We start from the raw sequence: 15,947 nt of genomic DNA, 5'->3' as shown, positions 1-15,947 counted from the left end.
TATCTATTTTTGTGTCTACTGTAATGATGCTGCTGGAAAATTTATTTCGCAGAGGGAACCCTCCCAAAGCCATCAATAAAAATCTACCCCTCCATCTATGTATCTATCTACAGCTCTAGAAAAAGTTAAGAGACCACTTCAGTTTCTAAATCAGTTTCTCTGATTTTGCTATTTATAAGTATATATTTGAGTAAAATTAACATAGTTGTTTTTTTTTTTCGTTAAACTACGGACAATATGTCTCCCAAATTCCAAATAAAAATACTGTCATTTAGATCATTTATTTGCAGAAAATGAGAAATGGCTGAAATAACAAAAATATGCAGAGCTTTCAGATCCTAAATAATTCAAAGTTCATATCGTTCATAACGTTTTAAGAGTTCAGAAATCAATATTTGGTGGAATAACCCTGGTTTTATTGTATTTTCTTGGAATGTTCTCCTCGACCAGTTTTTATGCCACTCTTGTTCAAGCAGTTCAGCTTGGTTTAATGGCTTGTGATCATCCAGCTTCATAATTTGGTAAAATCAAAGAAACTTATCATTTTGAAGTGGTCTCTTATTTTTTCCAGAGCTGTATATACAGTACACACTAGGGTAGCACGGTTTGGCGGGGTAACACAATTCGTCAGGACACCGGTGTGTGGCAACGAGGAGTTGACAGCTGGCAAAACCGATCAACTATAGGTTAGCTAGGCTACATTCCTGCCGGGATTTAAATCAGTTTTTATTATTTTCTAAGAGAGTAGATGCAAATCTGTGTTAGCTGAGTTTGCTGGTGATTAGTATAGAAGCAGGTTAGCAGAAACATTAGTAGTTAGTTGCCAGATTCCCGTAGAAAACGACCAAACATGTCGGAGGAGCTGTTTGGCCTGGAAGACCCGAGTATGAAGATGGAGGAGGACGGGGAGGGGGGTGGAGAAGAACAGATACATGCCGGTGTATCAGGAGACGCTGAAGGATCGAAGATTGATGCCAGTAAAAATGAGGAGGATGAAGGGTAAGAAGTGGGGCTCATGATAGAGGTGGTGGAGAAGCCTGAGCTTTGTATGGTGGCTGAGCATGTAGGCTAGCTATAGCTAGTTAACGCTAGCTATCTGCCTAATAATAGCTAATAATATGACATTTATTCTTAAATAATTAGAAATATCTGTACTTTAAAGTCTGTATTTGCATCTTAAGCCTCTCTTTGGGGTGTGTATGCGATTATATCTGAGCCAGTTGTCATTTTAGCTAAAAAAAAAAAAAAAAAAAAAAGATAGTAAAAAAAAATGTTCCAGAAAGTGAAAAATCTGCTCCAGGATTTTTTTTATAGTCCAGCTACATTTGCAAGCTAATTATTCGGTACTTACTGTAAATTTAGTATTAGAGATTAAATATATCAGTACTTAAAAGTCTTTATTTTTACTACAAACCTCTACAAAGAGTCTCGGTGTGCTTATACAGCCACTTGTCCAACCAAAGCTGTTAAACCAGTCCACCAGTCAACCAGTCTCACTTTTCCCAAAAAGTGAAAATCTACTCCAGGATTTTGCTCCAACTGCCTGGTCAGCCCTGCAGAATTCGTTTCCGTTGCAGCAGGGCTGCCCTAGTTAGAACAAAATCCCGGAAAGGATCTTTACTTTCTGGAACTGGATTGTCCACATTGCATTCATTGCAAAGCTAGATAGCGAATGCTAGCAAGTTTCTACCCAATGAAACGAATTATTATTAATTTAATGCGTATATTGTGTATATATTTGCAAACTATCCCCCACAAACTCTGTTAAACAGCGTCGTTAATAATGGGAAAACTTTTATATAACGTTAATTAGCAGGAAAGTAATTAACTAAAGCTAGTTAACTAAGCTAACGTTAGTTAGCTTTATTTTACCGGCGTTGGAAACGCCAGTGAAGTCGTTGCTAAAACACAGGCGCAGCTAGATAACCTAATCTCTGCATTACACGCTATGATAATTAGATTTTTTACACGGGTTTTTTTTTTTTGCAAAAATGCGTAAATGTAGGCTAATTTGACCAGTCTGAATTTACGCCTGAATTTCAAGCTATTTTTACTTTTTTAATTTATTTGTTATTTGTTAATAACGCAAACTTAGATTAAAACATTTCATTGACAGACACGTTTTATTTTGTTTTGTGAATTTTGTGTTTCTCATATATAATAAAACCATAATGTCTGTTACTATGTGTCCTGTTTTGCTGTTTTTGGATGATTAAATTTCCTCTTTCCTCTGGGATTTGGCTTTTAGTTTATGTTGAAATTTGCTCTCCTTACAGTCAGCCTTGTGCAATCTTTCTTTTTATCTGTGGTCATTAAAAAAAAGGACAAAGAAGAAGAAACAAACATTTCACTCTATTCTTGCACCCTATTCTTCTTTTGGACACAAAAAATACCTTATTTTTTATTTAAATGTTGGAAACATAATAATGTATGCATAGTGTTAAGTTTTTGGTTATACATGGTTTTTTATTGTTTTTTTTTATTATTGTATTTTTATTTTAATTGTGAGGGTCTAGGCACCAAAGATGTTCACTTTTACACCTGTGTTAATGTCATTTAGCAATGAACCTGATTTAATTTGACTTGACAGGCTTGTAAATAAGTGGTTAAACATTTTATTTACACTTTTTTTTTTTTACACATAATTAGCTTTTTTTTTACAGCACTGACAGAATAAGAGTAGCATAACTGTGTATCCCCTTTCTCAATCACCTAAAGTTAAAGAAAATAAAATTGAAATAGCTTAAAGGCCTGCCTCCCCTATTAAAAGTATATTAATATGGAAACAGCATTTGCCATATTCTCTTTTGTCTTTTTACAGGAAGATGTTTGTTGGAGGGTTGAGCTGGGACACAACAAAGAAGGACCTTAAAGATTACTTCTCCAAGTTTGGGGAGGTTGTAGACTGCACTTTAAAACTAGATCCTATGACTGGACGATCCAGAGGCTTTGGCTTTGTGCTGTTTAAAGAGGCTGAAAGCGTGGAAAAGGTAGTGTCCTTTGTTATGCTCTTACTCATATTTTGGTCATTCTAGACCAGGGGTTACTGTTCTTTTCTGCAAGGGGTTGGAGTGGTGGCAGGTTTCTAGGGTTTAAACAATACTAAAGAACACCTCATTTAACTCTTCTCAGTAGCTAAACTGATGAAATCTGTAGAAATGGTGACCCCTTTTGCAGATCTGTAGAGCTCTAAAGCACTCAAGCCACGAAATTAACATATAACTTTATGGCCCTTTAAAGAGAGCAAACCACATTAAGTGAAGAACTAGGGCACATTGCAGTAACTGGAAAATATATTTTTTTATTTTTGTAGCTACAGACAGCCATTGTGGGCATCCGTATCAATTTTTATGTAGCGTTTATCGATATTGGGATTATATATTTGTAATAAAAATGACCAAATAAATATTTCTGTGTGCAATGTGACAATAACAGATTTTATGCTTTATTCACCTGAAACTTTGCAGAGCCCCAGAACTGAATATAAAAAACACTGTTCTTTACAGTTCAGTTTCTACTGGTTTTTGATGTCTGTATCATCTGGATTGTTTATTGTATGATATGGAACTTAAACTTGTCTACTGTCATCTGTTGATTGCAGGTAATTCAGCAGAAAGAACACAAGCTTAATGGTAAAGTCATTGACCCGAAAAAAGCTAAAGCCATGAAGTCCAAAGAGCCTGTGAAGAAGATATTTGTTGGTGGCCTTTCGCCAGATACTCCTGAGGAGAAGATCAGAGAGTATTTTAATGCGTATGGAGAGGTGTGTAAAAAAAAAAAAAAAAAAAAGCTACCTTTAAAGTTTTTTTACAGTTTAAAGCTCCGCCACTATGATTGGGAGATCATATACAGCTGAGTAGCAGCTGAATGGGTGGGACAATTGGCCTAACTAAATTGTTAGAAAATGGGGAAAAAGTTGAAATAAATAAAAATAAAATAAAAATAAGAGTTCCAGTTAAGGTTAGATACTACAGAAATGACGAGATTTTGTTTATTTGTTTGCAGGTAGAGTCAATTGAGTTGCCAATGGAAAACAAGACAAACAAAAGGCGTGGTTTCTGCTTCATCACCTTCAAGGAAGAGGAGCCAGTAAAGAAAATCATGGAAAAGAAGTACCATAACATTGGCCTTAGCAAGGTATAGTCACATGTCACAGCTAGGTGGCAGGCTGATTTAACACATTATTATAGATCTTGTTTCTAATAGACATAGAGGTGTGCAGGCACTTAATATTAAGCATTCAGTGTTTACAGAAAGCATTTCCTGCTGAAACTCAAACTCATGTTGTTAATGTTAGCTGTTGGATGTCTATAGTTGAAATCAGTTTTGACTGACAAAGCTAAGGATAGATTAGCAGTGTATACACATACACATGTGCACAGTCCAATCAGAATATTATGACCTCTTTCTTGTTACTACACTCTCTGTCCATTTTTATTTTTCAGCGTGTCTGGTTATAGAGGATTATATAAAACTTTGTAGTTTTATAGTAGTTACAGACTTTAGTCCTGTATTTGTTTCCTTGCATACTTTATCAATATTCTCCTTTCACCCTGTTATTTAATGAACAGGACCACCACAGCAACAGCACAGAGCAAGTAGGTTGTGGTGGTTCGAAGTTATCAGACACAGCAGTGCTGCTGGAGATTGTAAACCCTCTCCACTCTATTGGACCTTCATGCCGCACCTGCTCCACCTTGTAGATGCTGCCCACAGGATCCAGTTGGCTGGATAGTTTTGGTTTGTAGAATATTTTCAGTTCAGCAGTGACACTGAGGTGTGTAAAAATTCAGCAGCACTGCTGTCTGATTCACTTATACCAGCACAAATCACACTAATTACACCATGTTGTGTCGATGTGTCACTGCAGTGCTGAGAATGAGAATAACTCACATAATACCTGCTCTGTGGTGGTCCTGACAGGTTCTGGCCATTTAAAGAAAAGGAGGATTTAGAAACTAATACTTTTTCAAATGTGTCTTTAAGGCAAAACTTTAATGCTCATCTCTTGCTGTTTTTTTGTTGTTGTACACACAGTGTGAAATCAAGGTAGCCATGTCAAAGGAGCAGTACCAGCAGCAGCAGTGGGGTGGAAGAGGTGGATACCCATCCAGAGGTCGGGGGAGAGGGGGTGAGTACTGTTTATATGTACTGAGTACTGTTTAGATACAAAGCTTCTTTGATTTTACCAAATTGAAAACCTCTGGAACATAATCAAAAGGAAGATGGATGATCACAAGCCATCAAACCAAACTGAACTGCTTGAATTTCTGCACCAGGAGTGGCATAAAGTTATCCAAAAGTAGTGTGTAAGACTGGTGGAGGAGAACATGCCAAGATGCATGAAAACTGAGATTAGAAACCAGGGTTATTCCACCAAATATTGATTTCTGAACTCTATAACTGAACTCTAAAACTTTATAATATGAACTTATCTTTGCATTATTTGAGGTCTGAAAGCTCTGCGTCTTTTTTGTTTTTTTCAGCCATTTCTCAGTTTCTGCAAATAAATGCTCTATTGACTATTTTATTTGGTATTTGGGGGGGAAATGTTGTCCGTAATTCATAGAATTAAACAACGATATTCATTTTACTTAAACATATACCTATAAATAGCAAAATCAGAGTAACTGATTTAGAAACTGAAGTGGTCTCTTATTTTTTTCCAGAACTGTAGGTACAATAGTTGTAGAATCTCCTCTGTCATAAAATTCATACTTAAATAGCTTAAATAATACGCTTTTACTAAAGTACATCTGCTTTGTTGTCTGCATACATACCATGTAACATATATCCTTTATGACTCCTTTGTCTTTTTCAGGACCTAATCAGAATTGGAACCAGGGTTACGGCAATTACTGGAATCAAGGTTATGGAAATTACGGAAACTACGGCTACAACAATCAAGGCTATGGTGGATACGGGGGCTATGATTACTCGGGTTACAACAACTACTACGGATATGGTGACTACAGCAGTATGTAATACTGTTTGTGAAAACACTGAAAGAAACTCTAAGGAAATAATGCATCATGGATTGTTCTGGGACCTGTATAATGACAACTGTGCACTAAATTACCTAGGCACAATTCACTTGCATGCATTATATGCCTTAAGCTTTAAACACAGACGTTTAGATGGTTCATGTGGGGTTTTTTTGTTTTGTTTGTTTGTTTTGTGTTTTTTTTTTCTTTTTCTTTTTGACTGTCTTGCAGGGGGAATCTTGCTTTAACATTAATGTACAATATTTATTGTATAGAATATATGGGATGGGGAAAGGGAAATGTCTTACCTTCAAAACTCCTTTGTCACAAGTGCCTTGAGACCCAACAAGAATTCAAAATGTACATCTGTAGGCCATGCGGTAATGACAACTAGCCAATGGCCATTTTTTTAGAACAAAATAAACTATTTTTTAAAAAAAATCTCCAATTTATTCTAAATATTTTTGTCTCCCTGTATAATTGAAATAAAGTATGTTTTTGAATACAGTATAAAGTAAGTATCCTGTAAGTTCTCACAATTAACATTGATTTGAATTTAAATTGAATTATTTTATATTTATGTATGTATATAGAACTGCAGAAAAAAATATATTCAATAGAATTAAAATAATAAAGAGAGCAATATTAAGCGTATATAGATATGGCTAAATTTACATGTTTTTGTATGGTGTGTTTGTATTTTTCTCAGTTATTGTCACAACAATTGTCACGTTTTTTTTGTTTTTAACTGATTTAACAGCAGCTGTGCTTGTCTTCTCTGTTCTCTGCTCAACCTGCAGACCAGCAGAGTGGCTACGGCAAATCTCCAAGGCGAGGTGGCCACCAAAACAGTTACAAGCCGTACTAATACATAAACTCCAAAAAGTAGATACAGGTATGTTTTTTTTTATATTGTTTATCACAAGCCATCCTTAGCAGACAATGTATACTACATTAACCTTTCTATTTAACGTATTTTGCTTAATTTTGTTTTTCTTTAAAGTTTTTTACAGCACCCTCAAGTGCTTTACTGTAGTGGTAACATAGAGACTTCAGTCTTTTGGCAATAATGTAACAGCTGGTTTTTGGCTGTTTCCTGACATTTTTTTTGTAACAGTAAAAAATAACAGGTACAGTACTGCTAAATGGGTACCAGAAAATAAGGATTTACAACGAAAGAGAAAAAAAGAAGAATGTTGTCTCCTAACTCTGACCTTGTTTGTACCTGCCAGCGGGGACTTCCTTGCAGGCCATGAGCTGACCTCCCGATTCTCTCAGGCCCGCTCAATGCGGACAGGGTACGAGAGGCGTACGCTCTCGAATGCTCCCATTTGGTATGGTCTTCCAACATCCTGTATATGAATTGTCAAAAAAATCAAAGAAAAAAAAAATACGTAACGGATACTTCCAGCTTCTCCATCTCTTTTATTGTGTTCCTTTTTAAAAATCTCATTGGATTTGTTTTATGTAATTCAGTCTATTTTTGTAATTTTATAATGCCATTTTTTACAGGCACATCAAGTAATGGTTAAATACATCAACAGTCTTAAAATTTTATTATTAATAATAATATTTGTTTACTTTTCAAAGGATACAGCCTTCTCTGGACTTTCCAGTGTTAATATATGCACTTCTAATCAAATCTAATCTAATCTTACCTGTAATGCTTGCTTTTCCTTATTTATAGCTCGTGTAGCAGTAATACCCAGTAGTCCATGAGCTAAAACCTGGTTTTACTTGGACACCACTACGTCGGAGAAGTGCTTAATTTTTTCGTATTTGTATTGTGTGTTGTTCTACTGACAGCGTTGAAAATTTTTCATTTGTAAACAATGTTAATTTCACCTAACAAATTCTCTTTTTTTAATCGTTGCAAAACTTGGGGGAAAAGATGGCGCCAGAAAGTTGCATGTAATGTTTCTGTTATTGTGATTTTTTTTTATAAACCACTGAAGACATTTATGTTCTTCATATTATGTGAATGGCTTTAATCTTAATTTTACATTTTAAGATTATAAAAATTTCTCTCAAAGGGGATTTCTAAGTTATTGTATTTTACATTATTTAGAATTTTGGAGTTCTTGAACATTTTAGAGGATATTTGCTTCTTGCACGTTTTTGAATTTGATTAGTATTTTTTTCTCTCCTGTCTTTCAGGTGGGGCAGTGTGGTTCGAGGAGAACGTTGATGGAGTATATCGTAGTCAAGTCAAGGCTAATATTTATAATGGAGTGTTAATGAAAGGACAAAAACAAAGGTCTTCATTTTAACCGCAGCTACTGGCCACGCCCAGTAGAGCTTGTCTTTGCCAGATGTTTGATAAAGGTGGATATTATTGATGAACAAAACAGTAACACACCCTAAGACAGTGTAACACGCTTTGCTGTAGTCAAAAACCTATTCTTGTTTTGTGTTAAGTTTATATGCTAAGCTCTGTTTATGTTTGTGGATCTAAACTTGTGTAAGTGTTGTGCTACTGCTTCATGAACAGCAAATCATTTGTAATTTTCTAAAGTGAGTATTTATTAGAAAAAAATGAGTACAGATGTCGTATAGTAATAATAATATTATTATTATTAATTTCAAATAGGCTTACAGAATAGCATAAACTATTGAGAGATGCAATGGACGAAATAATAAAATGTGTATGTGAAATAAGTTTCTTCCTTGTGAGCATTCCACACTCTCTTTATTGCCAGTGTTATCATCTGTTGTCTTACATGATGAACAGTATTTACAAGCCAGTCAGTATTTCCTGGGGTAAACATCAGTTTAGTTAAAGTCTTGTCCAAATTCAAAGAAAGACAGGAATGCAAGCTTTAATTTCATTTCATTTGGAGTGAGACATTGGAATATACAAGCTAACTATTACAATATATTTACTTCATAAAATAAATGGTATAAAATGCAAAGTCCAAAATGAAATAATAAAAAAAATACAATCAAAAACTTCCTTCTTTCATTTTTTTTCTTAGGAAGTGACTTGGAATGAATCACCTATAATAACAAGTTACAGCTATACAGGTTTCAAAGGTCTGGAGGAAGCTATCTATAGGTAACAATTAACTTCAGCAGTGTAATCTCCAATTTTGTAGTGTCTGATGGAACTCAAGAACAGAAACATTGATTTGTGATTTACTTTATCTGCAAATAAAGGTGATATAAACTCACAGTGCTTAGTCTCAAAGTAAATAATTCTATAAAAGGGAGTGGAATTTTGTATATATACAATTGTTTTTACAGAAAGTACGTTTTTATATCAGTTATATTTACATCACGCATTACGTTTCATTTCATGTGAAATTGAAAATGTGGAAACAAAACAATTGAAAAAATTAAGACCTATTAACAAAAAAAACAAGAACATATAAATATAAGCTGCAGTCTGCTTCATGTGTTTCTCCTCAATAAGGAAACAGGAAAGGGTGATTATGTTATGAGGGAATCACTCCTGTTGCCAGAAGAATGATCAGCACGACAATGATAAGCACTATCACTCCGATTATAATCATCATCTTCATATTTTTCCACCAGAACTTTCTGGAAACCCTCGCCGATGTCCTTTGGAAAGAGTCAGCCTGGTAGAGAGTGTATACACATACAATTATAGAAGGAAAGTGATGCAAGTGATGATAATGTACACGACAGTAGCTAAATAACAATCACTTCTACTGATCACTGAGTGTGTTTACATGCACTTCATAATATGATTATTGTAAGCTTTTTTGAGTCGTCATGATAGACATATTCTGATTTCTCAACCCTTTAACATCCTTGTGAAAAACAGCAATAGAATATTTACAGTTTTTTTGTTTTTTTTTTTGTTTAGGGGCAATAATAAAAAAATCAAAAGATATATTTTTTCTAACATCAATCTGAGATGGCACAATCAGGTTGATTTAAGATCAACACCTTCTTAATAAAATAGAGTGACTCAAATGTGGTCTGAGCACATTGAGCAAAAATGTATAGGGTTGAGTCGGAGTAAAGTCTGAAAATCGGATGAATAAATTTCATAAGGCGAGCGTTTTCATGCTAGCCCTTTTTTTCCGGACCTGGGTGCGCTTTCTCGGCAGGTTTGGTAAGTTTGGTGAAGTGTGAAAGTTGCTTTCGAATCTGGGAGCGTTCCGGAGTACTGATCCCGGGTCTTCCTAAAATCGGTAGTCTAGGGATCGCCTGGGTTATTTCTGTTATTTCCCTTTCCATCAGTGTAATAATACTTAATACCTAATAAATCCATACTGTGACAGGGCAGAAGCGATGGTACTGTAATAATCCCACATTTGTGTATTGATTTTGGCCTGCATAGATAAACTTTTTTAATATGTGGATGGATGCTTGTCTAGAGGAGCTCCTGCATGATGGAATGTCATGCACCCCAAAAGCTCTGTTCCTCGCCACTCAAGTATTTTTATACAAAAGCGGTCATCCACCAAAGCGTTTATAAAACTACACAAAGAAAAATGAGGTACAGAATTACGCAATTGATTCACAGTTTGGAAAAAGTTTGCGTGTGTGAAAACAAACCAGAGAGAATGAGATCCTCCCCCAAACAATCCCCAAGTCTGTCCTTTGGGAATAGTGTGAAAACGCCCTCAATCTTCTAGCTGATGTATGTTCATATTGCAGCTTGATGTCTTACAAAAGCCACACCATGAAGTTATACATGACATCTAGTCTTATTCTGTGAGTTTATTGAATGATTGCAAAAAAAACCCCAAATATTTACTTACTCCTGTAAACTCTGGAGTAACCAGATTATGAAGTGCTTGTAAATCGTGTACACATGTAAACAACCTGTCGAGCCATTTTTACAAACAATATTGTGTACTGTGGTAAGCAAAATGGTGAACATTTTATTATTTCTAAATATTTTAAGATGTTTTTATTATACACAATATGTATTGACATATATTGACAAAATGTACATTGAAAAAAATGTATATGTAGCAGCAGATAATTAAAAACTAATAAATACCATCCTATACTTTGTACTGTTTTTTATTCAAAATTGTACAGCACTCCATCTATGAATCAGGACTAATTAAACTCTATGTAATGAAATTTGCAGTTGAATGATGTTCTTTAAGTACGTCTAATATCCACATTATACACTTTTTTTTTGCCCAGAGAACACAACAGCATTTCTGGATGGTTTTAACACATGGCTTCTTTTTTCCAGATACTGACTGTCGGCCTTGTCCCCTGCACACAGGGACGTCTCCGGTTATCTGCATGTTTTAAAGGGGACATGAAACATTTCAGTTTGTACACGTTTTCTAAGAGATTAAATATAATGGAATTTATTTGGGGGGGAATTTTTTATATCAAATGTTTACTCACTAAGTTATAATATATTTATGTTTGTTACGTTTGAGCTAGGGCGCCGCCATGTTGCCCGTGCAGCGCTGGTGACGTCACGAGGTTGGTTGGTTGCAGAGCCCAGGTACATAACTAGTGGAAAAGGGCTTATTGTTTGTGGAGATTATGGATGAAGGCGAAGCTGAACTAGGCTAAAGTGGAGCATTTACTCAGAGATATTTCCTGTATAAACCTGAGCAGAAGTTTTCAAATGTTTTTCTGAGAGAGAGAGACGTTTTGGGGGTGTTTATTATCTCTACGTGAGGTCCGTGCAGAACCCTGCAGCAGCCAGTCAACAGCAGGTACTGCCATCGCGTTAACTAACTTGTTTATATACATTTAGCATGTAAAGTCCAGAGTTCATTAAGACATGAAATGTACATGATTTAAGTGGATATTGAAACACCCAGGCGGTGTTTGGTTGATAAACCGTTCAGTTTAGAAGTTAGAAGGCTTACTGGGTAGCTAGCTTCATCTAGTTAGCGTTAGCTAGTTAGCGAGCGTTGTCTAACTATGGTAAGATAGCTAGATAAATAGCTAACGGTAGCTATGTTATCTTTAAACTGTCAGTTTATCTGAGCTGTCGGTAAGTTAACGTTAATACCTCTCGCTGCTCTGCTGGATGAGCGCGTTGTTTGGCTCGTTCTCTGCGGCTCGTACAGCTGCTGCTCTCATAGTGATGTTACTCAGTCGGACAGTCTGTACATCCCAGCTGATCAGAGGAAAAAAGTCTCGGATTTCAGCTTATTTATCCGGCACTAAAGCTCCTGACTCAAAACCCTCTCCTTCATATAGTCCTGGTCTAGAAAGTGCTCGCTCCTAACCCCTAGCATTGCAGCTAACCGGAGGATTCTCACGCTTCAGAGCTGCGAGCCCGCGCTGAAGAACAGCTGTCTGCTTTAGAGGCGAGATATGAAAGTGAAAGTGAATTTTTCTCATTCCTCACACTATTAAATTTCACTACTCCCAGTATTACTACACCCAGGGGCAATACAAACGTGTTGCATCGCTTTGCAACGATTTTTGGTTTGGCTTTTATTATTAATTGAGGAACTAAAGTTACTGTAGGCTCATAGGTTATAGTAGTGAGGCGTCCGAGAACCAACCTCGTGACGTCACTTTCAGCACTGAGACAAGATGGCGCTGCCCGTACTTGAGATTACTTACTTAAATGAGATTTAGATTGGTTATTATTTTAATTCTGTTTCACTGACAGCTGTTAAACTTATCAGATTTGTTAGAGTGAAAATACATCTTGTGAATTATACTAAATACTTGAAGTGTTTCATGTCCCCTTTAATGATATTTTGGGCAGTAGATGTGGGATATCCAAAGTCTTAGTGATTTTACATTTTTACATTTTTTCTGAAATTGCTCCATAATTATTAGTAGACCGTTTTTTTCAGATTGGTAAACCCTTTACTGTCTTTTTTCTAAAAGATTGAGCCTCTTTAAAATGGTCTTTTTATATCCTTTGTTACAGTTGTTATTTTTTTTATCTGATATGTGTTCTATGTTCTGTTGTGAATAAAATGTGGCTCTATGAGATTTGCAAATCATTGCATTTTGGTTTTTTTATTTACATGTATTCACATTTTACACAGCCACCAAACTTTTTGGAATTGGGGTTGTATAATGTGGATCACAATTACAAAATTTTCTTAATTCAATTTACCAATTCCACCCCTATTGGGCACTGCCACTAAAAGTAAGCATGAGTATCAATAATTAAAATTTTAAAATATTTTAAAAATATAAAAAATAAGTGATCTTAACATGTGTTACTCACAGTTGCCTGCAGATCATCTGTTTTTCCAATCAGGTCATCTAACCTCTCTCCTCTCTCCAGCACTTTGTTAATGTTATCCTTGATGATAACTTTGACTTCATTGACCTGGTCCTGTACTTCATTTATCTTGCTTGGTGTCTGGGGTTGTGTGCTCTTGTCCGACTACACAGAGAATGCAAACAAAAGACAGACAAACATCATCTCAGAGGGATCATTCTACTGTTATTCTTCACTTAGGACTGGTTTCGATTAGACCTACACTGTTACAAACTGTTCTTTGAGCAATGCTATAGAATAACAACTTTTGGGCCAGTAAAGAACCATGTTTTACTGGAGATGTGTGTGATGAACCTATACATGTTTTTTTGTGTGTGAAGCTTAAAAAGCTCCTCAAACTCATTAACACACATCTCTAATAAAACAATATGGCTTTATTTACCAGTATTATTCATATGAATTTTCTTTTTTTATTTGTTCTTAAGAAAAGCCCTTAAAATGTATATCATATATGAATGTCTGAGGAATCAACTGTAAAAAACAGCAGTGATGATCCCAGGTCAAATAAACCAATGTTTAGCCATTAAAAAAAACTAGTTGTTTTTATGGTAACATTTAAATAATAAATAATAATAAAATTAAAAAAACATATTTGTAGGAAGGGCTCATCTAATACATTTAAAAAAATATATATGACCAGTTACTGTTCATGGTTTACTTATGGTAAGATACAGTTCCATGAAAAAATACTCATTTACATTCTTCCATACATACATACATTTATACAAACATAAATACATAGGCCAGCCTCGGTTTTTGTCTAAATTTTATATTTATATACACAATTGTATACTTCATTACTCATTACTACAAAATTCCATTTATATGTTTATAACCCCAATTACAACCAGGGGAAAGGTTCATAATCCAAAAATGATTTAAAAATATTGTATTTTTAAACTTTGAAACAGATACATATCACCCATAACATTTTGTGAGAAAATACTTGGGAAATTCCTTCTTAAGAACAGTTGTTAAATGAAACTTAATGTTCTTCTTGGAGAAATAACTTTGTTTCAGAGAGCAGCCTTGACTAAATTACAGTGTCAAGTGGTTTGCCCAAAGTTCACTAATAAAATCCTTATGTCGCCTAGGCCTAGGCCTAGTGTGAGTATGGAAAACTGGTTTCTAACATGTTTACATTAAAAAGCATAATTTAAATGGGACAGTAATTTAATACTATACTGAGTTGTCACTGACATTCAGTATTTAGGTTCAGTTAGCATAATATGATGCTGTTTCAGTTACAGTATGATACTACAGCTTTCTACATCACTATTACTATCGAGGTCTGCTTACAACACACTAAAAAATAGATCTTGTGAAAATATTTATTCTAACTGCATTGACAAGCTGAATTTTTCTTGTTTTTTGCAAGCTGTGACATTCCTCTAGTGACATCTCGCTGACATTATGCCTTCACTTCCCTCCGCTGTGAACCATCGACTTCCTCTTCAACAGCCATATGTTAGAAGAGCCAACCTCTACAAACTCTAAAATCTCTTCAAACAGATTTACTTGACAGCTTTTCTCAGTTCTCAGCACTCTATAATGTAGAAACCTTTATTTTTATAATCTGTTCAGACTTTGTTTCACTTTTTTGTGTTTATTTTATGCCTCTCTATGTTTTTAACCACTTGTACTGTCAACAGAGGTGAGGAGCAGGTTTCTTTTTAACCTTAAGCAAATAACTGTACAGTCACCAAACAAATAGTAAGTAAGAGAGATCAGAATGACTTACCATGTTTGTATTTTCCAGATGTCCTTTATATTCTCGAAATACCTCTAAATCAAAAGCTTATAGTTCATACCCAAATTTATAGCTCTATAACTCTATAACTGCCACAAAAAATACAGCACACAGCACAGAGTCTATTTGAGGCTTCTGCGGGTTTCAACATGCGCCTGATGAAACAGGCAGGAAGGCTTCAGAACTCATTTGCACACACGTTGGCCCCTCCCAGCCAGCTTGTACATTAACCACAGCCGGATAACTAGAGGCTGCCTATTGGTTTGGAACCACCAACCACGTCACCTTGGCTGGACCTACCACCTGCTGGGTAAGCACCTGAAGTAGCCCTCAGTGTTCTCATACAGCTGGGCAAAGGCCACTGTTCTTATCTGAGGAGTGGTAAGTAACAAAGGTACTGCAGTGCTGGAAAGTAATAAATAAAATGAGGTCACTCGCCACTTGTTTTGTCAAGGTGTCTTAAGCTTCTTACTGTTTTGGTACTCAGGGTAACCGGGGTAAAGTATTAGTCCTATTCTGTGCCGAATACAAGTGATTAGTATAGAAAAGCTTGGAAGGATTGTACATACACAGTAATAATTATGACACACAATATTATGACCACATACTGTATTTGATTCTACACTCACTGTCCACTTGATGAGCTGTCTATTCCTATAATTACATACTGTAGTCCTGTACCTGTTTCGCTGTATACTAGGGGTGTGGCATATTGAATCATACACATGAATAAATGTAAACAAATGAAGATTAGTTTTCATGTATTCAGATTCAAAACCAGGACTTAGGGGACATCTAATAACGAACACTGTGTTTAATCCACATATCAATAAAACCAAACCAAAAACATACCTGAAAATGACCTTCTCTTGATTTAAGATTAAATGCATAATTCAAATACTGGCTTCACAGGGACTAAAACCATATTAAACAGAGTGAATGTTAACAAACAGACTGGAATTCATTTCTTACAGATATAAATTCTTAGATTTCTAGAAAACATCAG

General features: G+C 35.4%; 2 protein-coding genes and 1 long non-coding RNA gene across 11 annotated transcripts in view; 1 reads left to right on the top strand and 2 right to left on the bottom strand.

Annotated features, from left to right (window-relative positions):
- Positions 1-15,947, bottom strand: part of LOC125784859 (uncharacterized) — a 368,340-nt gene that overhangs the window by 96,732 nt on the left and 255,661 nt on the right. The gene's annotated exons all lie outside the window — the stretch shown is intronic.
- On the top strand, positions 614-10,908 carry hnrnpd (heterogeneous nuclear ribonucleoprotein D). 8 transcript variants are annotated; one of them, XR_007427452.1, is made up of 9 exons: positions 614-999; positions 2,822-2,990; positions 3,602-3,763; positions 4,006-4,137; positions 5,038-5,131; positions 5,822-5,977; positions 6,785-6,879; positions 7,217-7,318; positions 8,142-10,908. XR_007427452.1 is itself a non-coding variant. In XM_022681264.2 (8 exons), the coding sequence occupies exons 1-7, from the start codon at positions 851-853 to the stop codon at positions 6,850-6,852; spliced, it is 918 nt and encodes a 305-aa protein (XP_022536985.2). In that variant the 5' UTR covers positions 614-850; the 3' UTR covers positions 6,853-6,879; positions 8,142-10,908. The 8 variants fall into 8 exon arrangements, 6 of the variants coding, with proteins under 6 accessions (XP_022536985.2, XP_049324772.1, XP_007241113.3 ...); XR_002651459.2 differs by having other exon boundaries at positions 6,785-7,318; XM_022681264.2 differs by lacking the exon at positions 7,217-7,318 and having other exon boundaries at positions 5,822-5,965.
- si:ch73-234b20.5 (uncharacterized protein LOC449923 homolog) lies at positions 8,796-15,116 on the bottom strand. The gene is made up of 3 exons (XM_007241054.4): positions 14,933-15,116; positions 13,135-13,296; positions 8,796-9,562 (listed from the first exon to the last, which is right to left on the bottom strand). Exons 1-3 carry the CDS (start codon positions 14,933-14,935, stop codon positions 9,419-9,421), a joined length of 309 nt encoding a protein of 102 aa, XP_007241116.1. The 5' UTR covers positions 14,936-15,116; the 3' UTR covers positions 8,796-9,418.

Source organism: Astyanax mexicanus, chromosome 20 (genome assembly GCF_023375975.1).
Source record: "Astyanax mexicanus isolate ESR-SI-001 chromosome 20, AstMex3_surface, whole genome shotgun sequence".
NCBI lineage: Eukaryota > Metazoa > Chordata > Actinopteri > Characiformes > Acestrorhamphidae > Astyanax > Astyanax mexicanus.
Note: the sequence above shows the minus strand (reverse complement) of the source record. Positions and strands in the feature narration are given on the sequence as shown.

Bases quoted from the DNA above. Each gene is read 5' to 3' on its own strand.
- hnrnpd (XM_007241051.4), top strand. From the start codon at position 851: ATGTCGGAGGAGCTGTTTGGCCTGGAAGACCCGAGTATGAAGATGGAG. The intron at 4,138-5,037 runs GTATAGTCACAT...TTGTACACACAG, and splicing joins ATAACATTGGCCTTAGCAAG to TGTGAAATCAAGGTAGCCAT. The intron at 5,978-6,784 runs GTATGTAATACT...CTCAACCTGCAG, and splicing joins CGGATATGGTGACTACAGCA to ACCAGCAGAGTGGCTACGGC.
- si:ch73-234b20.5 (XM_007241054.4), bottom strand. The intron at 9,563-13,134 runs GTGAGTAACACA...ACTCTCTACCAG, and splicing joins CAGATGATCTGCAGGCAACT to GCTGACTCTTTCCAAAGGAC.